A 24367-nucleotide genomic window follows, 5' to 3' on the forward strand; every position below is an offset into this window, starting at 1 on the left:
CACAAAATCTCAGCAGCAACATGCTGGCTGCATCTTCTCAAGATTCTTTTGGGTTCTTATTTTGGCTTCCTAGGTGTTTAAAATGTGGAAATTATTTTCCTGAAACTCCGCAGAGTGTCTTGTAATTGCTTGTAAAGACAATCTTTTAATATGTGACATCAGCTTTCAGTCTCCTGAAGGAGTAAGATTATGGGGACAGTTCACAATTCAGTGTGCACAGTCCAGCCCACCTAACACAGTGGATCCTACCAGAACTTACCTGCAATTTAACTACGTTGAAAGTTTCAGACATCAGCGGGGTTTGTACCATTTACATTAGATATATAAGTCCAAAGATTAAATCTTAAAATTACCTGCTTTAGTACTGCTTAACCTTCAAGGTGCCCACAGCTCAGTGTGTGCCTTTTTCTCGGTGACATCACTTTGTGGTTCAGAGGAATCCTGTGATCAACGGACTAAAAGAAGGTTCCAGATAAATAACGCTGGGTATCCTCAATCAGTCCCCGAAGTATGATGTCCTGCACTTTCACTGTTGGACTCAGGCTTGTTTCTGTTACCTCAGACTTCAGTGACACCCAGGTCTTTCCGCACACTATTGGGATCCTTTTCTGCATTGATGAGTTCCTACAGTCAGGACGTTTTATTAATATAACCTGAGAAGATGGCTCTACCTTTTCCTTGTTGTTTGAGTCAGCCCGACAGGGTTGCTATTGCTTTCTCCCCTTTCTTACATTTATGTAATTACTACATGGCCTGCCTTACTGAAACTACAGCCCTGAACTTGATCTGTCTATAGCATGCCCCTGAGAAGAAAATCCGTGCCACGGTGGCTAGTGGCTCTTGGCCACACCTCACGTTTGCCCTCTCTGCGGTGACAAAGCCAGGGATGGATGCTGCTTTCTGCAGAGCTAACACCTTTGTGTTTTCACATGCAGCGCAGTGCCGAGCCAGCAGCACTTGCCTGCTTGTCTTCAGAAAATGCCATTATTGATTTGTTCCGACGGAGTGGCTAATTGGGTCATACGGAAAGTGCTGGCTGCCTGCTGCCGGGACGGAGCGCTTTGCAGCTTCAGCTCCTTACCCCTTGCTCGACACGTGGCACACACCGTAGGAGCGCTGCCCTGACCACATCCCAGCTCCCACTCTGGCCAGTTTGTGCCGTCCTGAGACTGCCAAGCAGGCGGAGGGCTGGCCCATCCTCTTGCCTGAGGCTCACCCCTGGCTGCAGAAATCCTGAAATAGCAGAGTTGTTGCTGTGCCTGCTCGGGCTCACCTTCCTGTGACCTGGCAGGGAATAGTGCCTGTGGGAAGGGGACAGTGTCTTTTAGTGCCCTCCAGGGTTTTCCCAGTTTCTCACCTGCACAGCTGCACTTCCCAGTGTGATTTCCCTAGACCCCTGCAAGGCAGAGCAGCACTTCTGCTGTGATTTTCAAGGGGTTTGGGTCTGGGTGGGCACAGGGGACCCAAGGGGTGTGCATTGTCTGGAGTTTGCACACTGACTGAGTATTGGTTGCTCCAGAGCACGCCTCGCTTTCCCAATGATAGTCACATTTTTTTTCTCGCTTGGCAGTGCTCCCCACATATATATATATATACATATGTATGTATGTATGTACGTACGCATGTATATATAGACATACCTTTGCCTAGGCTCCACCACATGCATCTCCCAGGAAAACCAGATTTTCAGACTTTAGATGAGTAAGTGCCTCTGTGCATGCCAACGACAGAACTGGTTGCCTCCGCACTCTCTATTCAATACTACAGTTTCTATATTGCCCTGAATCAAAATTCCAAGCTTTTATTCTCTTCTTCCCCATATTTATTTCAGAATTACTCACTCATTTTATTTCATTGGATGAGATGAAAATGTTTCTGATGACTTTTTTTGCCTTTTTCTACCAGTAAGAGATTGATAATTTTGAGGTCAGAGAGGACCATTGGGATCATCATGGTTTGGCTTTCTCATAACACTGAGTCAAAGACTTCAACCACTAATTTCTGCACAGAGCCTGTAAGTTTATTTTAGCTATGATACATCATTTGTAAGACAGAAAAAAGAATGAAATGTCTCAGGTAACAGAGAGTTCACCATCTGCACCTGGACCCCCATCTGTTTCCTTTGTATACAGTGGAAATTTTACTGTACAATTTCTGTGTATTACAGACCTGCTCCTAAACCTGAAGTGATTCTGTAAAAGTCAATAGAATTACTCCAGGTTGACATAAGGGTAGCTGAAATTATTGAAAATTGCTATAAAAACGCCAGTGCATAAAGATTTTGATATAAAATTGTTTGTGACAATGTCTTATGCTCCTAATAATTCTAACATCTATAAATCAGAGATACCATGAAGTCATGTGTTTGTTTGACAGGGTACATTAATTTCAGCCTTTTACTGCAGGAAATATACTTTATTGTCAGGAACTGTAATGCCCTTTCAAACAGTATTTATATCCTGTCTGGTTTCAGTTCCAGTCTGTGGGACATGTTCTCTTTTAGTGCAACTGGATAAAATTTCTTTGAATTCTGTCGATGACTCCCCAGTTCTTACTGGCAGGAGAGTGAACCCACACGTATACATGCATGCAGCACGCAATCAATCTTACAGCGTTCTTTTTGCTGGCTTTATGTGCACCAATATTTTTCTGATTATTAAGTAGGATAGCGGGGGGGGGGTTCAGTGTTATTACATACATAGTTTGCCTGGATTTCTCCCTTTTTTAACTGTTTTGTTTTGCTTTGCATTTCTTGAAAACTGCGTGGAACTCAATTATTTGCTAATTACTTTTAGCAATAAAATAGAACATTTCTGTATTTATTGTCTTTGGAAGAAAAGCAGCAAGGCCATTAGAAAAATGACTACAAATCACAACAGCAGATTTAAAGCACCTATGTCCTCATCTTTGCTTCTACATATAGAAAGACATTTGTGTTTATTTTGTTTCAGCACGATGGGGCAGAAAGGAGAAGACTCCATCTCAGAACTCTGCAGACGTGATTAGAGCAGTCACACTGCGAACAAAGGTTTTAGGGTGCTGATTCAGTACAGGGTGGCAGGGAAATATATTTATCTACAGCATAATGCCTAAGGTGCAGGAAACACAGGGAGCTGATGGAGGGAAGAAAGAGGGGGGAGAAAAAAACCCAAAAAGCCTGGCATTGAAAGAACCGATATCAGGCATAGCGCACTTGACAACATGCATTTGGACAAGTGCCCAGACCATGGACTACGTGTCAGTCACAGCTTACTGGGTGCCTTTTCCCAGTATCCATATCCCTCCCTGGAGCAAAATGCTGCCCAGAAATGAGCATTTCTCACGTTTCTCCCTTAGGTAAAGAAAATGCCAACATGTAACGTTTTGGACGAAATGAACAGCAGCCAGTTCCCCCGCAGCTCCTGTGCCAAGAAAGACAGGGCATGCGAGCATGGGTCGGGGGTTTGAAATTACTCCCATTAATTATGGTCCAACCCCAAAAAATCTAAAATCATGGTTATTTTGTTGCTATTACCTGTAATAATATGAGAATTTTTTCATGATCAAAATATTAACACCTTAGTTGGGTGAAAGGTTCCAGATTATTTCAGGCAGCCTCATTCACTGCGCTTTAAGGCAAACTTCCAAAATTTAAACTTCCATCAGAGAAGCCCATTAGTTTGAGTTCTTCATATCATACCATGGAAATATCCCAATTACACAAAAGAAACATAAAGTAGATTGTGATTAAACTTCAAAATGCAATTTAGCAGAAGGTATTAGCTTGAACTCTCAACAATGAACACTTAAGAAACACTTTTACTGCCTATTTAAGCCCATTGAATTGATAACAGGCTAAATTAACTTTGGCAGTCCATCTTTTTGCCAAGTTCTCACACTTAGACTAATTTTAAGAGTCAAGCCTTGGAATAATGAATCTATGTTTTATTATGGGCCGTGTGTTGCTCAGTGTGGGAAAAGATCCTAGGCCAGCAGTGCAGAAGCCATTAGAAATAACATGACTCGCCCCTCTGTGGCTGGAGTTCAAACACTTAAAATGTTCTGGATTCATCCTTGAAGGAGCACTGCTAAACTGCTCTGTCCCTCCTTGAGGGATGACATTTGGCAGAGCATCCCACGCCTGTGCAGAGACCGGCAGTTACAGGCTGTGATGATATTGGTCTGGCAAAGGTTTTTTTTCACCAATATTAAAAATGAGAGAAAATACCAGGGCAGGCTGGTTCCAGGGGAGTTTTTGCTGTTAACAGCCTCTGCTGAGCAGCTGTGGTTTCTGGCCAGCCTTAGCCTTCACCATTCTGAATTGTAAGGGCCAGATTTCTGGTATCTTTATCCAGCTAAGTATTCACAGGACCATTGTTTTTTATTAGAACAAGTACTGCCATTTTCTACCAAATACCCTGTGACTTTTGGGAGCAAAAAATGCGTTTCTTAGCTCCACGGGGAGAACAAGTTCTGTGTTTGGCTACATAGATGTAACTTCAAACTTCAGCAGCCTTAATGCTGGCAGGTGACCGCACAGCTGGAAACTCCTTTAGGACCTGTGGACATCCAAGTTGGGAGCATAATTTCATCTGCCCAGGAGCTGGGCAACAGGCCTGTGCTGTTTCTAAACTTGGTGACTGTCGTGTTTAACCTGTTTTGCCCATGTTGCTCTTCAGCGTGCATGTGTTAGTGATTTGGGGTTTAATAAACGGGGTCCCTATAAAGGCTGGGTGATCAAGAAAAAGAAAAAAATATCCAGATGGATTCACATGGCAAATACAAGCAGCACCTCCTAATTCTGATGTTTTACTGCTCACTTTGTACCAGATTGTTTCTGGCTTTTGCACAGATGAATGGCAGGAGGAAAAACTGGGAGGGGTAGATAAGGGCTGCAAAACTGAACAAAAATTGGTCTACTAAGTCAGCCTGATGCCTGGTGAAGTGGAATGATGGACCAGGTGGCATAGGATGGAAAGTGGGGATGACCAGTCTCAAATAATCAGGTTTAGACTATTTCTTTCCTGCTTTCATACCCTCTTTGAGGAATCTGCAGCTCTTAAACTACGTACGTGTGCTGCAGCCTTAAGGTAGGACTTCACAGGCTTTACATCAGTATTGCAAACACTGTAGTCTGCTAATAAAATGCAGTTGTTAAGGAACATAGTGTAGCACGAATCCTCTCTGTGTCTTAGCTATAATCCTAGTGCTGTGGTGTGGTATCACTCCAGGTTTTCCTCCGATTTCTCATTAAACTGAGTAGCAGCAACACTGCTTTACAGAAGCAGTTCTTCAAACCAGGTTAGAGAGATTCTTAATGTGCACACTTAAAATTGACAGCTGCACACCAGCCCTCTTTTATTCCTGGCAGAATAAGAGATATTAATCTTCCCCTTCTCATATTAAGGAAGCAAGGGAATTTTCCTGATGTATTTGGTGATTTTTCTTCTCATGCTAAACGTGCAGAAAGATAAATCCCCTGATTTCATTGGTGCTACAAGGATTAACATTTATTTGTGAAAGAGGAGAACCAAGATCATAAACTATCTGTTCTGGTAACAAGAACCCACAATTCATTTGCCTGGTTCATGGTTATTTATTTCTCTCCCATTTAACTCAGATTTTCCAAGGCTTTTCAGAAAGACTAAATTCACATATCTGAGAGTTGTCAGCCCAAGAGCTCTGCAGACTGTAGTCTCCTGTTTACTTTACACACCAAACAGGTGCCACCGAGGCAGTAATGCAAGCTCGCCATATTTCAGCAGCATTGCAATCTGCTTGCTTCTCCACTTATGTAGAGGTAGGATATAAACAGTTCAGTTTTCACGATCATTTACTTCTTGGCTTCTTTGCAGAGGAAGGATGCCAGTTACTAGACACAAACTGTTGCTGAGAAAGGATGCCAATTGCTACCAGGCACGGTAATTTTATGAAATCCATAGCTGTCTGCAAGGAGGAACACAAACATCAACAATTACTTTACAGCGTAAACAATCCTCTCATAGCTATGTGTGTCGCACTGCTGAACTGGGTTTACTATACATGAAAAGTTCCTCAGAATCCTATTATGGTATCCTGAAACTGGCTATAGGAAGCTTTGCAGGTTAAAATATTTTGTCATCTATTAAAGGACTAATTGCTGCTCTATTGAGCTGCATTTCTTCAGAAGGCTCAATTTCACAGTGTCTGTCATCTATGAATGGCTAAAGCAGAGACATTTCTGTTGCCAGCATCTTTGGCTGCTGCTCCTTCCTGTGATGGACCATGTCCCATGGTGAAGCAGGGTCCCACCTGTATGGTCAAGTGTGTGCAGCCTTGCATGTGGGACAACCAGGATGAGCCTCCACTGCCCTGAGTCTGCACCTGGAAATGCCCTGACCAGCTCATTCCTGGAAAGTGACCACAGAACCTGAGCATTCCTGAAATCCCGTTAGTGTCTCAAAACTCATCTTTGGAGAGACAGAGGGATGCATGAGTCTGGTGGGGAGTAGAGAAGATACATAGGGTTGAAGCTTCCCATTGCACTGTAGACTGAGTAGAGGGCAGTTTGTACTTGCACTGTCACACCAGAGACAGCGGATACCCTGTCAACCTCATAAAATAACTTAAATTAACTTTATCCTGGCACATCCTTCATCCTTGCTTGCTGGCTCTGCAGTGACAGTTGCAAGGGGGAGGGCTCCAGCGCCAGTTCCCATTTCTTGCCTCCCCACCTGCCTGGGACAGGAAGCTTCCTGCTATCAAAGGCTTTGCACGTCTTCTTTCCCACAACAGCCGTGGCCAGGGAATGAGGGAACAAATGTTACAAGCCAGGGTCATGATCTAGGGAGTGAGTGAAGCATCAGGAGAACCCATTTGAACGGGTCGCCATCTGAAAGACAAGTCCTGGGATCCTCTTTCTAAATTTGTTTGCACAGGGTGGAAAAAATGATATTTCCATGGGGAAGGAATAAAGAGAATCCATGCTGATGACAGGTATTTGTCTTGTTTTGCCAACAGCAAGTCCTCTTTCCAAAGGAGCGGCATTTGCACTAATCCCCATTTAAGCGTGAAACAATTAGCCGATCTGTGCTTTTCAGAGGCAGAATGCAGTGTGGAGCCTTTGTATTTATTTGTGTCAGCAAACAAGTATGTGGGTCCATGCACAAACACACTTGAGATGTCACCCAGATTATGGTCTATTTTCAATCTGGTTGCTGTTTTCCTAGTGCTGCGGCTGGCCTGCAGCAGGCAAAGGGACAACACTGGGTCCGTCCTCCTCTGTGTGCTCGTTACTGGTTTGGTGTTGGCAGATCAGCTGTTTTTAGGGCCCAGAGCAGAGCAGAGGAGAGCAAACTTCCAGTTTATGCTGTAAAGGAGCTAAGCCTGGCCTGGCCTCCCAACCCTCCGTTTGCACTCCCAAAGCTTTTGTATTGCTGAATGGTTTTACTTTATAAATTATGAAAACAACTGAATCAATAAATATTAACACAATGTGTATTGCCTTGGCAACATGGCACTTGATACAAAAACTAAAAACAAATTATATAAACCACCCACGGCAGGGAGCTTGACAGGAGATAAACTTGCTGCTGTTGCTGCCAGAAGAACGAATCATCTGGAATCAGAACAAAAGCAAACAATCTGAAGTTAAACAACGTAAACCAAAAGCACCTTTCCCCAGGCAAGTCTGTGCTGATCTTCAGGTGCTGTGGGCTGCAGAGGAGACTGTGGCATCCCATGAGAGTGGCTTCCCAGGGCTGGCATCAGTTGCTTGTAAAAACTTTGTGGATTCCCTCACATTCCTTTTGGGCCTCAGTCTATACAACCAGATTTTTTTGAAGAGTCTACTTCTCTTGGAGACTTTCTCCCACCATATAAATTTACAGGACAAGTCTGAAACCACATGGGGATGAACCAAATCATTGTCCCACATGCCCATGTTGTCCCCATTGGATAATTTGCCAGGATGTATTTCATCAGTTTTAATTAACGTTAATTCATCGGATACTTGGCACAAGTGTGATTTCTGGGAAGCAGCTGGGTCCATGGTTCCTGGAGTTTAGTCTCTAGGAAAGCCTTGCTAAGTCTTGGTACCACACCGAGGAGTTAGTAAAAAGAGAATTGGTTGAAGTTTGGCATCTGACTCTAGCTTAGTGCAATAATTTGCTTAACAACTTGAACATTCGTCAGATCAACTGAGTTACACAGTCTGTTCTCATACACTGTGTAGTTTCTAATGACTCTGAGTGCACAACCTTTCTGCATAAATGAACTTGAGACGTCACCCCAGATTACATTGCACTTTGAACACGAAACAATTGTTTCTGTTGTTTTAGTGCTATAACCAATACATGCCATTAAGATTACTTGGTACTAAGTTGTATGCACATTGCATTAAAAAAAAAAAAAAAAAAAAAAAAAAAGACTTTTCATGGCTGAGCGCCTTACTTGGGCATACTGTGCCTTCCACATTAGCTTCTCCCCTGAATATTACACTGTTTCCAAAGATGCACGTTAAAAAGAGTGTTGCTTTTTGACAGGGACAAAAATGTAATTCAGTGGTTAAGGAGCAATCTCTGGCCTGTGAAAATCGGTGCTAAACTGTGCCTAGAAATTGCATGTAATACATTCTTATGCAGAGGGTACAGGCTTGGACATGCATAATTTAATTTGTTAAAGTTAGAATATATTTTAGACCACATGCCCTCTGAAGCAGGAAACAAGTAATTTGATTTTAAATTAATTTTCTAGAAACACGCAATGACATTTGAAAAGACTGGTACAAACCTGACAGTCCAAAAGTATTTAGACGGAGAGCAATTTGCTTAACCAGCTGCTTCCTTTGTGTCATCTGTTCTTTCAGATAGTTATATTTGGTATAAAGTGTTTTTCTGCTCCTGGTACCTCTTGAGGGACTTCCTGTGGTGATGTGGCTTTAGAACTAAGGCAGGTAGGCTGCGGCTCCCTGGGGAAGGGAAACTCGCTTAATACGTGAATAACGTCGGATGTCAGTCAAGCCAAGGGGAAAAAAAATAGCTGGACAAGTGAAAGATAAATAGGTTTCAATAATTACTGTTGAAATCCTGTTATGCTGGTCATTTTTTTCTCAGCATGGAAGTCCTTCAGTAAGCAACTCAGCACAACTCTTTGAAACGGGCTAAAGTTTTTGTTAATATTTTAGTAGCAGTGATAGAAATGTCACAAATGATGGTAGTGCTGTGATGACCTATTGAGTTTTCAGAGAAATCCCTGGGTTACGTGAATCAATAAAGCCACACCAATTTACACCAGCAGAGAACGTGGGCTTCTAGATGGAGGGACTGACCCTGCAAACATACTGTCCTCTTCCATTAGTCCTGGGAGTCCTTCTAGAGAGCTCAGAAGCAATAATCATCACCCCAGGAAGAAGTGGCTGGATTTAGTGGTGCCCCTCATATTAGCAAGCAATGAATCTAGTCAGATGGGTGTGCAGAAAAATATTTATTGCTCTGATTCCAGAGTCCATCCCTTTTTAGGGAAGTACTTAAGGAAGCCTTCTCCTCTCAGACTGCAGTTAAGTCCCACTGGCATCAGTGGGTGCAAAATAGTCTTTAAGTATTTTGCTGAATAGGAGCCATATCCATTTACTGTCTACCTGCAGTTTTTCCACATCTACTTTTCGGTACCTTTTATCTCTTCCAGTGAACTTTGCATTTTCCTCCCCTTCAGTGTGTATCTTGTTCCCTCTAGGTGGGTTTTCTTCCACGCTGTTTCAAGTAGAGTGGCAGCACAGTGTTGGGTGTTGCACTCCTGCCTTTCTCCAGCTGAAACACTGAGTATTGCCACCTGATCGCACAACTTCAGCGTACACCCCTTGGTTATTCGACCGGACTGGCAGCACCTTTCTGTGTGCCTCAGGTCCCTGGAGGAAGCTTGTGTCTCCAAACCAGACTCAAAATGGAGACTAAAAGGGAATTTTCTCCTGCTCCAGCAACAACAGCTCAGAAAAAGAGCTGGTCTATTTGTATTTCCATTTTCTACAGCCAGATATCTTGACATATCCAGTTGCTAAAGCTCAAAAGTCACAGCATAAGCTTGTGTTATCTTGTTTCTTGCCATTTTCCTTAAGATGTCCTCCCCTGACAAGTATAGTCCAGGCTATTTTCTCTTTTAGCTGGATAGTTCTCCTTAAGAAATAAGCATGCTATCAAAGAAAAAGAAAATAAACCCATCTAGGATTATTTCCAGCAGGAAAAACAGCTGCAACTGAGGGGGCAGCGATGCCAAAGCCCAGGCGCCCGGAGTCAGAACTCTGAGATTTGTGAAGAGTTAAGTGAGTTGCACGTGGATAAGCAGTTGAAGGCTGAGCCACCACCTCCAGTAGGGCAAAAAGAGGTAACAGAAACAACTTTCCTACCTGATACTGCATGCAATTCATTGCACCGGCTCCGTAGTGCATGTCACTGGTTTGTGTGGGGTTTGGCTTGTAAAAATATGTGTTTGTCAAGTGGTAGGAAAGCAATAGTACGTAGTAGGTATTACAGTCTTAGTAAAGAAGAGAGAGGATTTTGTTGTTGTAAAAATAATCGGAAAGCTTGGAAAATGTGCATTATAAAGTAAGATGGGACTCTAAGAGGCTTTGGGAAAAAAAACCACAAGATCATCTATAATGTTACCATCTTATTTTAGGAGCAAATATGTGAGGGTTTTCCCACTGAAGAGTAGCTCTAAGAATGGCATCTGCTGACTTGGCAGATCCGCACCTTGAGTTCACTGCAGGGTGTCCGCTATCTGTCACAGATAACCATTCCTGTTCCTGTTAGCACACAGACCCAAGAAATGTGCAACAATTTAAGTAGCTGACATGGAGATACTAACTAAATAGTAAGCCTCAGTATCATTCAGTTGATGTTGGCCAAAGCGCAGCTCAGTGCTGATGTATACTCACTGACATCTATTTTTCAGCTTGTAGGACTATGTTGTCCTTATAAACATGAATACCAAAAATACACATATTTCTACTGTACACTGAGTGACTCCAGGCCTTAAATTCCCTGTACCCTACTTGCTGGCTTGTTGGAGGGTTTCCCCATTCAGATTTAGCATTTTATTGACATAACGTTGCCTTTGTTGTTAGAGCACGATGGATTCCTCTCTTCAAAATCAGGAACTGGAGGTTTTGTGTGATGTCCTGGGAGTTTGGGGCACTCCATAGCTCCTTGAGATTGGAACCAGTGGTGGTTTTGGGGGACTGAATTAATGAAAGGGAAAAGATGGCGTAGTATCAACATGCATCACATCTCTCCCAGTTCTGCTATAAAACTGCTGGCAAGCTGGTGCCCAGCAGAAGCAATCCCTTGGAGAACTCTTGACAGGACATCAGGAAGCAGACCCACCACAGAGCCAGAGCTCATGCTCTCCAGGCCTACTGGTTTGTATTGGCATGTGGGGTGGAATTTACTGAACTAAACATAAGCATCTGCATCTGAACTTGTCATCTGAGGCCCCTTTATAGTCAATGAGGGTCTGGAGCCAATGTAGTCAGGTAAATGTGTCTCATCTCCGGCTGAAATCAACATTTAAATTAGGTCAGATGAATCATCTTCTAAAAGTGCCTGTTTCTCTCCGCTGACTATAAAGGCAGCCCAAGGTAACTAGATGAGTTGTACGCCTAGGTGAGCTAAATTCCACTCAGAGTAACCAGAAATCCTCTAGCCACGAAGCATTCCTTTAAGGAGCAATCCTCCTTGCCAGAATACTTCTTGGCATATTGAACTTCACCTTCAGAAAGAAAAGGTCCTAAACTTCAGAGAAAGGAGGCTCAAATATTCGATATCCAATCTCAGGAAAAAATGTATGTATGTTTACCAAGAAATCCAAAACTTTAAAATAATGAGATGAAGCATTATAACTAGGAGGAATCAGAAGGCCGTTTCAGCAGTTCTCTCCCAGGGGATTAGGTATCCTTCATGCTTAAATGTCTTTTTGAGATAAATAAACCCTGTGATCCTAACACGGAGGCTGGAAAATGATGTCCTTTTTAAGTGCTATAGCAAAATGTCATGATAAATCAGGAACAGTCTAGCCTTGATATATTCAGCAACATCGTGATAAAGAAATAATCCCCATTTCCTCCCTCAACTTTCAAAGGGTCCTGGGACACAAATGTCACCTTTCTATAGTAGAGTATAATTGATTCTATTTGCAGCTGCTTAGAAAGAGGTGGAGGAATATGGCAATAATCCAGGGATGACTTGAAATCAAGCGGAAGTTCACATGAGGCTGCGAATGCCAACATGAAAGAGCAGAGCCCAAAGGATGCTATTTTTGAAGGCCAGATCTTGCGTGGACATTACATACTCACTGCCCTCCTATTCCCAAGTAATCTTTGTGCCCGCACACGAGGCCATGCTAATCATCTTTTTGATGAATGTCCCAAGAACTTGCAACTGGCCAAATAAAGGCAGCAACTGTGAGGAAGTGACAGGTTTGGTCTGCCCAAGAGGCAGGGCCTGGGGTGATGCAGTCAATATCAGGAAGCATCGAGCGTGTCCTGAATAAAACACTGCCGATGTCAGTAAAGGATACATTATATGATTAAAAATTCATCCCATATATATCATCAGGAAGACACCATAGGAATACAATCATTGGTGTCACAGGTGGATAAGAGTTCAGAGAACAAACAGGTTGATTTCTCTGCCCAAATACTGCCCTATAAAATACTCTGTACAACATTGTGGAATCTACCTTTAAATGTATCAGGCAACTTATAACTCTTCATTTACCAAAGGGAACAATTCACTTGCTTAGAAAAAAATCTCATGGCTGGTTATATTGCCTCAATAACCAGCCCTCTTTTCCTGCCCCCCGCCCCCCTCCCTTTCAAAGTGCCATGTCATTACTGTCTTTTACCAATTTTATCAATCATTGTCTTTTTGATTAATTAATATAACTTAATTTAATAGACTGGGTTTTGCTTCCTTTTGTCTTTGGCTCACCCCCTGAAGTCACACACCATTGTTCTTTCATTTCATTATTTCTTGTAAATGAGTATCTCTGCGCCCCTTATCTGTCCTTTTTTTTAATCTCTTTCTTTGCAACTCCCTCAATTGTTCCTTTTTGGGGGAACTTCTTTGCCAAGAAGTAAGCACAATATTCCAAACATAACTTCCACAGAACCGCAAAGGGAGGAAGTAGGATGTCATTATCTAGACATGATCCTTTCATATAGGTTCTCTGCGTTGTTCTATCCCACTGCAAAATCACCTCTAATTTTTTAATATTACTCCAGGCTTCCAGGATTTCCACTGAAATTTTCCTGGAATTCTCTCATTTGGACTGTTTTGAGACAAGCCCCATTTTGCTGTATTCTCTCCATGTTTCACTTCTCTTTTTCTTTCTGCTTCCTCAGTTTCAGTACTCTCCTGATTTAAGGTTACCAGCTAACGTGAAGGTTATATCGGTCAGTACCTCTTCTATACCTTTAGCAAAGATCATGCTAACCCTAATCCCTACAGAACACGTCCTCTGAAGACAAAGTTTGTGTTATATTTGGGTCCTTAGGATGGCTTTTCTCCATGCAGCAATGGATGAATCGAGGCTTATTACAATTTATTTTAAAAGTAGACTTTTCTATAATAGACATCCAGGTATTTTCTTAAGGTTTATATGTCATATGTCAGTTTGATAGATTAAGGCTGTGATCTGCAGAGGCGAGGGAGAGAGGAAGGGAGATAAGAGGGTTAAGCCTTAAGCAAACATCAACTTTCAATGAGATTGCAGCCTCTCACTGCTAAAGGCTTTTTGAAAAACCCGCTCAGATCAGTTTGCTGTTGTTGCAGACACAAGCAGTTGGTTGGAAGCCCTGTCTGGTATCTAAACCGGCCACCCCACCCAGAAATACAGTAAAAACCACCCTCTGCAGCAGGACTTTAGGCATTAGCGGGAGGTTCTCCCAAAAGGGCTTCTGATGGTCCCATTGTCTCTGCCTGCTACACCTCCTCCACTCACTTATTCCAAGAAAGAAAGAGGAGATTATCTGTTTGCCTTTTTTACCTTCTTTTGGCCTCTTTGCACCTCATCTGTGCACGGTACCCTTAGCACACAGGAGAGCCACCTTGCTGCCTTTACCTCCCTCTGACATTTCACTCTGAGAAAGCACTCTCCTTTTCTCCTCTGAGTCTTTATGTAATTACTTTAATCACAAGCTACAGCAAGTGTTTAGTGATCTGTGATTCCCATGATTATTCCCTTTTTCTCTTCCCTAAGCTCAGTGTTGCGTTTACTTACTGCTACTCTCCTGGGCTGTTCCCAGTTTTCCATGAGCATTCACTATTGACCCCTAACAGTGTGTTAACTTGGTGTGTTGGGTCCCTTTATGCCCTGCCGTGTGCCGTGTCTGGATCTGCCGATTTAAATATGTTTCAGGCTTTCTAGATATTTCTCTGCTTACAGTTGTATTAATTCTAACAGGCTCTCCCCCCTCTTTTTAATGATCCCCTTGTTGGAATCTTTTAAAAAGAGTTTATTTTCTTAGGCAACTGAATTTTGATTAGTTACATCTCCCTCACCAGTTGTTACTATGTCTCTAGCTCTTTTCTTCCCATTACTGAGTTCATTAAAACCTTCTTAATCCCTTCTAACTGTTCTGGCAAAGAGTAACCTTTGCTTCTCTCCTACGAGCTTTCCTAATCTTTCCCTCCTTTCTCATATGTATGGTTCCTTCTTTTTCTAGTCCCACTTTGGACCCTCAAACCTTTGCCTGCCGTTTGGGAATCCACACTCACTGCCTTTTCATCTTTGAAGGCTTTTCAGAGGAAACCCTGTCTGTTTTGTCTTGTGTGTTCCCCATCTCCCTGTGACAATGATGGATTCCAATATTTTCTGAAAACTCCTCCTGATAAATAACTCTGAAGAATTCTCGATTCTGCAAGATGTTTTCCTTGCAGTCTATTATAATTGCACCCTATTGTGTTCTGTGAATTTCCTAACCTGTCTCTGCTAAATCCAGCTGTCTCACTGACAATGCTGTCAAGCTGACGTTCTCACAGTTTTCTTTGATTTCTGTCTATTGGTAAGAATTGTATCCAACAAGGCTTTTTTTCTCATTGGAACCCCTATTTTCTACATCCTACAGCTGTATATAATTTAGGACTATTTTGGTGATCTGTGTTTTGATGTCTTCATAACAGAACAAATAATGACTAAACGCATTCCCTAATGAACAGTATCAGAAAGTTCTGACTGTGCTAGAGCTTGGTAAGACATTTTTTCCACCATCATATACTGTTGGTAATCTGTAGAAAATGGGCTTTATACAACAGCTGCATTCTGAATATGGATTTTTTAGAAGCTTTATCCATGTCTTTGACCTGTGCTTTCTGTTCTGACTCTTTTTAAAAGGTCTCTTCTTGATTATTTGCAGTTATTTTGAGTAGAGCATTAAAAACCCTAGCCAAGACTGTGACCTTCTGGATGCTGCAGCTAATTGCAAACAAGTAGCTCCCATCCCTGCTTGCAAGCATTGCTGGAATGTTCAGTCTTGCCCATTTTACCCCAGGTTCAGCATTTCTCTGAATTCAGCTATAAATTTTGCATTGACTGTATACTGGAAAACAGAGGGCCCATTTTCACATTAATAATAAATATATAAAGCTGTACCTATTCTCTAACTCCATCACCATCATCCTCATGAAAATATTTTATGTGTACGTGCCATCTCTCATATAACTATCTCACAGATTGTTTAAAAGCATGGGTAAGTATTGTTGTCCTCATTTTTTTTAAATGGAGATGGTAGTATTGCAGGATAAAGCACAAAATTATTTCAGGAGGTACTCGGAGAACAGAATAAGAAGTTAACAAACAACCCACCTCTCCTGACTCCTGCTTACGGCTTTTTTTTTGCATTAATATGACCCTGGAAGATACCAGCTTCTGTGTTGCCCACTTACACTAGGTAGTGCTCTAATACAGTCAGAAACAAACTGTGAGCAGGGCTGGGCAAATATTAGAGCTTTCACTTTAGTGGCCAAGCTGAATAATCAAGTAAAATATAATTTAGGGTTAACACAACATGGAAATGTTTTATTTTAACTAGTAAAATAAAATGGTGGTGGTGGTGGGAATCCTGCTTTCTTCTAAAGAAAATGTTTTGATTCTGCTAAAAGAAAGTTTTGATTTGAAATGAAATTTCTATTTCATATTTGGGTGACTTACTTAATCATATATCTTATTCCCTTTAATAACAAATTCAGCCTCTAAAACAATTTTTTAAAATACTATATTCCCCAGAAATTTTTACCCAGATCTACTTGACAGTTCCTGCTCTAAATAGATAAGACAACCAAAGTCTCAGGGAGCAGGAATATTCTTGTCCCCATTTTGCAGAGGAGGATCTGAGTAACACTGAATTTAAACAATGCGCCTAAGACGGGGGTGTCAAAAGTTTCAGGCAAGCGATAGAGCCTGTGAGAGGCTTTCCAAAGCCATGTGTCCCCCCTCCTGCGTCACCTTGAGATCAAAGCAGGTGACCAAAAGGTAAGGGGACACATCACATGGTGGGAACAAGTCAGGTCTGGGATGAGGCAGGTGGAAAAGCCCTCACACATGTGTGCCTGTAGCATCGTGTGGCTGGACCCTGGTGCCAGAGGCACTTCTGCTCATCTCAGAGGAGAAGCTGTCGCAGCAGGGAGCAGAGCATGGTTCTGACTGACAAGGTGCGGATCTCACCCATCAGTTGTGGGTGAGGAGCCTCAGGCATTAGGCCCCAGAGACAGAAACCCAACGCAGGTCATCAGATTCATCCTTCGGCATTTCAGGAGCTAGGTCCCACTTCTGGTCCCCCATCCGAAGGTATAAGCCTTCAGGATGTACAAGCCTTAAGATCTTGAGTGGTTCCACCATTCCAAGCTTCCACCTACCATCACTCAGTAGCTGTTCACTATCTTTCTACGGTTTGCTTCTCTTTTGTTTTAAACAGTAAGTTCTGTGTGTTCACTTTTTATTCTTGTCCTGGTGGATGGGTCAGCTGTTAGCTCACGGCAGTGCAGGCAGAGCTGTCCCTGGAGGAGCGGGCACCATGTGATGTGCATGGCGATGTCTCTGTGTGGTGGCTTTAGCTGGGATATTGGCTAGTGGAATAAAAACTCCGCTACTTCCTTCGGGGCCATTGACCCATTTGTTTTCCTCATCTTTGCTCTTGTTGACAACAAGCTTGATGAAATCAGTCTTTCTGAAGGCAGCACAGTGGATTTGACAAATCCTGCAGAACTGCTGGAGCAGATCCCTGAGTTTGCTGAGGAGCTGATGGAGCCTGAGGATTGCTTCCCCGAAGGTAAGGGCCTGCGTATTTCACTGCAATGCTGAGGCGAGGAACCTCCTCTTCTCTTAGTGAACATCTCACCACCTTCACACTGCGTTGCTCTGGCTGCTTGCAGTTGTATTTCACTGGATGCACTTCATTTCTTAGATGCCGTAATGCTCCAAGCACACACTCAAAATCACTTGTTACCATTAGTCTTTGGATTTCCAAGGTGAGATAAACCAAAAGCATGCTCTAAAAGGCTGTGCAGCTTCTAAAGTGCTAAGCTTTTATTCATCATAATTTGTGCCATAAAGGTTTGAAGTTGTTTTGTTTGTTTTTTTTTTTTAAATGTTGATTTTTCTAACTTGGCCAGTGAAGATTTTTACCTTCCAGTATGTGTGCGTGATCAAATTTGGTGGACAACTGACCAGATAAGGATGTTTCTGTTGCTTAAAAGTACATAGGCAGTTAACAGAAACTGTCTGGAGATATCATGAGTCCCAGGGACTCGCTTCCATTCGTTTTAAAGAGTGTGTTAAGACTGACATGCCCAGTAACTTTCATATGACCAGGGATGCACTATATAAAGGTTATTTTACCTAATTATTTTAGATAACAACAAATCACATTTACGTAACTCTTTTAATACCTACATACGTCATCATTTTATTATTTTTTTTAACACCAGCCTGCTCCAAAACAGTTTTAAAATTCACTACATCAGAAGATCTATTTTAAAGTAAATCTAAAGGTAAATAGGTAAATAATATCCTAAGTTATCTCTTGTCAAGAATGAGTTATGTTCCAAATATTGTCTCCATCAGATTCCTCATTTTCCTTTAAATCTGAGTTAGGAAAAATAGGGTTAGCTGAATGTTAGTATACTTCCTTGAAAATTCAAGGATCGTTATAAATAAAAACAGAGCTGCTCAGATGGGATCAGACAGAGATGATTTGCTGGGTATATGAATGCCCCTGAAGTCAGCAAAAATGTGCATCTCTGTATCTGTGAGAAAGATGATTGAATGAGGTAAGGGAGCCCTGCAGGGCTTACAAATGTCCCTAAGATCTAAACATTTTTTTGGCAGCTCTGCTTAAAAGCAGTAGCCAAAAATTAATGCAGCTGATGGAAGAAAGCATGGTGCAACTATTCTGGCCCATAGAATAACATTTAGAAATTAGACCTGGTGTTTTCATTCCTTCACAATATATTTCTTAATGAGGCTAGTGAGCAGCAATCTATGTTGTGCACTGCAAAGTGAGACATTATATTATAATTGCTTAAACAAGCCTATGCTGTAAGCCTGGTGCTAGTCAGATGCTGGTTTACAAATTCTGAAACTGGTTGGCCATGATCACCTTCCAGTTTTTAAAAGAAATCAGGTGGACATCACACAACCCATCACTTCTTTCAGTGCACAGCCCTGATTCATTCCCAGAGCAGCAGCACTCTGTAATTTGCTCTGTCTTAAAATAACCAGAACTGCCTGAACCTCCATCATGCAGGACCACATCAGTACCAATCCAGTTTGCAGATCTCCACAGCTGTCAGTGGGATGCAGGATAGCAAGCAGTGTTCTTCTAAATAGATCACTGGAAGCGTTAAGCCAGTTTTGAAGCCGACTCACCATCTTGGCAGCAGACAAATGTAGAGGCAAAGGCAGTGTGGGCCAAGACCCAAGCTTGCTCTGGGTTACATCCACCCTGTTGGCTCCTGCTGCCCTCCCCCTGGCCACCCCTGCTCCTGCATTTTGCCATTTATTCTCTTCTCTCCTATTTCCTCACCAGTCCATGTTCAAGCCAGGGTGCTTTCCTGTTCTCCCAGGCTATGGACAGCTGAGCCTTGAGCCCTCAATGGGAACTGAAGGAGAACCCGCTCCCAGCCCTTTGCCCAGTGCAGGGTGTCCAGGGGCGCTGGGGATGTGTCTGCGGGTGATGTCCTCCCCACCATATCTACTCTGCTTTCCCATGCAGCACATATCCATGCCGATTTTTCAAAGGCCGCTGTGTAGACTAAACTTGGTCCCATTCTTCAGGGATTTGGCAAAAATGCATAAACTTGACATGTAAACATTCACGCATAAAATTTCAAGTCAAAGTGCCATAAACTGCAAGTCCAAATTATTCTTGTAGCAATGACATTAACATTAGCTTTTATTTATGCAGGGAAATAAAGTATTTTCCTATCCTTTTCTTCTATTAAATACCTTCTGCTATTTTTAACCAAACTTACCATTGCAATTAAACCTCATGCAGTTGTCATTTCAGTAGCAAGCCAACAAACCACAGTCTAATTAGCTAAGATATGACAAGGCTATAAAGTACTGCAATGAAGTATTGAAGGGCCTGAAGGGCAAGCTAATCTAGCGGTGCCTTTACTGGCTTGCAATAAAGAGCTACAACAATATTTGGTGTATCTGGGATAATGACCAGCTAATATTTGTGAAAGAAGGAGATTAGGTGAGATGAAGAGGAACAGCAAGAGGGGGAGGGTTAAGTTCTTAACTTGTTAGCTCACCAGCTATCTAAATTCTATGACATTCTATGACTTCTATCTAAAAACTATGACATTTCTAAACACATCCAGCATAGGTTATGTCCTGAACAAATATGTTCCGGATTCAGCCCCCTTTTGCAGATAACAAAGGCAACGAAGATAATGCATGTTCTTGAAATAGTTGCTGAAAGTTTCCTGAGGTCACAGTTTTCCCGGAGTTGGGTGACCCAGATAAGCCATAGGTCATTTTTCTTGGGGAGACTTGTTAATTCGTTATCATCTCAAAATAGCTTTGATTAGGGTCAATAGGGAACATTCTTGGGTCAGGAAATGTGAAGCCAAGGTAGGGTCACAGCTCTGGCAGCTAGCAAGTATTGCTGGGAAAAACCTGATAGAAATGGAGAGATCATTCTTGTTGCCAGTTGATGGGAAAACAATATCTAGGCAATGCCAGCTATTTGGGTATTTTTCCTCCAGATGCCTTGCAACACTCCTGTCCTGTTACCTCCATTGGAATGCCTTCTCTGCATCAAAAATTACTGTCTGGTTGGACATTATCTTCTGTGTCTCGCAGAAGGTCATCCAAAGAGAGCCCCCCTGGCCCCAGCACGCTCCTGTCTCCCAGACCCTAATAGGAGAAAGTTTTCACCATGTCCTTAAGCGTAATTCCCCGGACACAGCCCGCTGGCAAAGGTTTCAAGGGAGTATCGTCAGATGATCGTGCGAGAATGAGCTACCTTGCTCAATGCGTGGTTGATCGCAACTCGTGACACTGAGGACACCCAAACCCCCTTTTTCATGTGACCATGCAGAAGCGATTATTGCAGCTGGAAAATGCCATGTGCTAAAGAGAGGTTTCTCTGATTAATTATGGGATCTGCGTCATGCCCTCCCCCACCCACAACTAGCGGCTCTTGAGAGATGAAAGAGCAGAGAGGAGCAAAAGCAGATCATTAAACTGAACAAATCTAAACTAAGCTACAGGGACCACCACCAGATGATGTTTAAAAGCTAAGTAAAACTAAACCAAGCCCAACAAAATGGGTTCATTTTAATCCTAGGAAAAAATCTTGGAACAAAAACAAGTTTTAAAGTATATCTTTTTTCTAGCCTTAATACCTGAGATGCAGTGTACTTTTCCATCAGGAAGGGCATGCTAGCATTTTGTTGTATACAATTTTCAGACATGATAAGACTCTTACAGTCCTATTGCGTGCACAGAATTAAATTAATTCAGGTTGGACAGGACCACTAGATTTCAACTCATCCACCCCCTCTCTCAAAGCAAGGCTGACATCAGCGGTAGACCAGGCTGCTCACTGCCTTTGCTTCAAGGCATCACACCATTATTTGTAGTGACCTCCAAGAGGATAGGTTTTGAGGAGAGTAGCAGCAGATAAACAAGAAACGTACCCTTGTAAACCCCTTGGGAGAGCAAAAACATCGAGCAGACTGTGGCCTGGTCAGATGCTCTCTTGGCAGGACCCGATTGTCATACAGGACTCAAATCTCCATGTGATTTTTAGGTACCTGGATGCTGGAGACAGTGATGCAGATCTCTTCTGTGTCAGCCCTAGAGCTGCACAGGATAAAACCCCACCAGGCATGCCGGTGGGTTAGTGGGGCCAGAAGACGAGAAAGGGGTTAAATAAGGAGGGTCCACAGAGATCAGGTTCTCTCCAGCATGGGGACACAGCTGGGGACTTCCAAAGGGACTACAGCCAGGCTTGCTCTCTTGCTGGAGCACGCACAGCCAGGCAGACTGGCCATTGGAAACCCAGCTTGGCAGATACATACATACATACATACATACATATATATATATAAACCACGTTATAAATACTTACCTACTCGAGTTTAGCTGAGGAAGCTGTATTTTCCTTGTGTCATACCAAGCAATGCTGTAACCAGTATTCAAAGCTAAGCAAAATACTGTTTTGTTCTAAAGATGAAAGTCCCCATAATTAGGAATTCCTGTGTAAAGGTAGTAACAAAATTGCTGCGGTTTGAACACAAGGTACCAGACTTACTGGACCACAGTACAGAGGAAATCAATTGGTCTTCCCGGTTTATTGAAGAGGATCAGCAGCCAAATCCATCCAAAACATATCTAATAATTTAATGTAAATTTAAATGCATATATTAGTGTGAACAAGCAGTGGATTCGTAAAGTCTTTACTAGAAAGCCTGAAATCAATAAGCATGGCTGTCATGCATGCAGGAGGAAATGTTTGCTGTACAGCTCCCACATTCACAAAGATTTTTTTTCCCCAATACACCAAGGTAATGCGATCACATCTAAAAGCTTCATAGTTATAATGCACCAGGCTAGAAAATGTGAATGTGGAACTAAAGAAATACTTACACAAAATGCATTGTAAATTAAATTCCTGCTGCTTTTTTTTGTCCTCTTTTTTTTTTTTTTTTTTTTAGTATCTTATTTATCATTGTGGCAGATGCTTAAGTAAGAGCTTTCTGTGTGACACCTGTAGTGGAGACTGCTGTTTAGAACACGTCTTAATCTGCAGTTTGTGATTGTGCTATAGGACACCCCAGTGACTGAAGGGAACAATTCCCCTGTTATAAAAACAAACAACAAGTAAATAATATCATGGTATACCGGTGCATTTGGAAACGTTTTTTAGGAAATAGGTCTCTGATTCCTGAGAAATGGTATGTAATGTTCAAAAGTGAATTGAAACCAGATGTTGTTCTTGGACAAGTTAACCACTGGTGCAGCTCTGTGCAGCTCCACTGATTTACCTGCAAATAACTTGACCCTTTGCGGGGGCTTTTTCTGCTGTTCTGTGTTTCTGTTGAGCAGTAACCTACTACCCAAAAGATCATGGTGGAAATGAGTCAGTTTGCTCTCAAAAAAGATGTAGCTCAACATGAATTACAGCAGCAAAACTAAGTCCTGACTAAATTACAAGGTGGTCAGCTGCTTCTGCATAACGCGTTCCCTACTAGCATTGATTTCAGGGGGATAGCACAAATCTATGAGACAAGGCTGTATGAGTAACGCTGCTATAAGAAATGCCAAAGGATTTATTCCTGCCTTGACACTTGCTGTGCTAAAAGGTGTTAATGAATAGTCTTCTTCGTGTGGATAAAGTAGCTTGCAAAACCTGAAGCTGGGCTCTGCTGACCGCCTGCCTTGTTATAGAAGCTAGCTGGAGTGATGATTGCTCAGAGACTCAACCACTTCATGCCTTAGACACACTGGAATATTTTTATTATTTTGATTTCACAGAAATGAGGGGGAGAAAAACCCTATTAGAATGCTGACCGAGGTCAAGTAAACATTTTTGTTGGGTTATGTGAAGCTTCTAATTCAGCATTTAAGCTTGGGTCAAGGTCACCAGAACAGTAGGGTACCACCATTACGAGAGAGTCCAGGAAAGCACAGGCACTAAACAACAGTCAGTGGGGGAAATCAGAATATTTGAAATGGAAATAGAACTTTACCAATTCATTAAAAGACCAGTTTGTGGTCAGTTTTCTTATTTTTCTTTCCATTTTCTCTTTTTATGTTTGCTGTATGAATAGTTAAAAATAGCATTTCATCTGAATTGCAGCCAGCATGATTATTCAAGGAAGTGCTACTTCACATCCGTAATTGTATCAGAATCTGGTCTAAACATTTCTGAATTGGGCTCTATCAAAACCATGGGATTTAATAGTGGTGTGATTTTGGGCTGACTCATCTGAGAAGCTATTTTGGATTTTGCAAGGTATTACTGGCAGTAACTAGGACTTTTTTTCAGATCAGAATTGTATGAAAGTCATCAAAGAGCATTAAAAAAAAAAAAGATCAGTGGTCCTAGCTGGCTTTCTGTCTTTAAAACTACCTCTCTGTACCTGTAGATTATCAGATGGAAGCTGACTGAATGAGCAATAGCCTGTTTTTACCATTTTGTAGGTATTTTCCATCACAAATGAAGTGACTTTGGAATTCATAGTGCCCTGCTCATTAGTGTTTAATTTGAAGGTGATCCCTTAATTTTAGCTGAAACTGGGCTCAGGTAATCATGTAGGCTTCCTGTGTAGTGGAAAGGCAGAGGCAGACTATTCCAGGGAATGATTCATCCAACTGTCTTACAGTGGGGAAAACCACCTCTTGGAAGATCCCAACCTTTTCTATCAGTACTAGCAGGGCATTTCTGTTCTGTACGAGCGTGACAGAGCATGTCATGCCTGTTACCAGTTGAGCCCAGGCACTCGTCTAAAGACTAAAAAGATAAGTACCCATCTAGGAAGTAACTTAGGAGAAAAGAGGTGAAAGTTTCTAGACAAATGTTTGAAGTCAGAAAAAAGCAGATTTTTCCCCAAATTTAAACTGTTTATGGGAAGGAGGTAAGCTCATGGAAAGTTTATTCTGCTAGAAGCAAAGGTTACTTCCAGTACAAAGGGGGATTTCTGCTTAACTTGAGAAATCCACATTTACCTCATGAGCAACATACTCATTAGGCTGTTCACATGACAAATGAGGGCTCTGAGACCATGTCTTTGGTCTTCCTGATCCAAAGCTGAGTTGACAGTGAGGTTGCCAGCATACCTGCATACCAGCACAGATTGTGGAGCAGACATCTGAAATATGGTAACGATGCTAAAGGTTGTGG

General features: G+C 42.1%; 1 protein-coding gene across 3 annotated transcripts in view; it reads left to right on the forward strand.

The window, feature by feature from the left end:
• LOC102048607 (sodium channel protein type 5 subunit alpha) overlaps positions 1 to 24367 on the forward strand; it is a 217677-nt gene that overhangs the window by 147725 nt on the left and 45585 nt on the right. For 2 of the 3 annotated variants that reach the window (XM_055709510.1, XM_055709511.1), the window contains one exon: positions 17158 to 17278. In XM_055709510.1, coding sequence (XP_055565485.1) covers positions 17158 to 17278 — 121 coding nt within the window. Of the gene's footprint in view, positions 1 to 10188; positions 10336 to 17157; positions 17279 to 24367 lie in introns of all 3 variants that reach the window. The other variant, XM_055709512.1, reaches the window with a different exon arrangement.

The sequence above is a fragment of the Falco cherrug genome, chromosome 4 (assembly GCF_023634085.1).
Source record: "Falco cherrug isolate bFalChe1 chromosome 4, bFalChe1.pri, whole genome shotgun sequence".
Classification (NCBI taxonomy): domain Eukaryota; kingdom Metazoa; phylum Chordata; class Aves; order Falconiformes; family Falconidae; genus Falco; species Falco cherrug.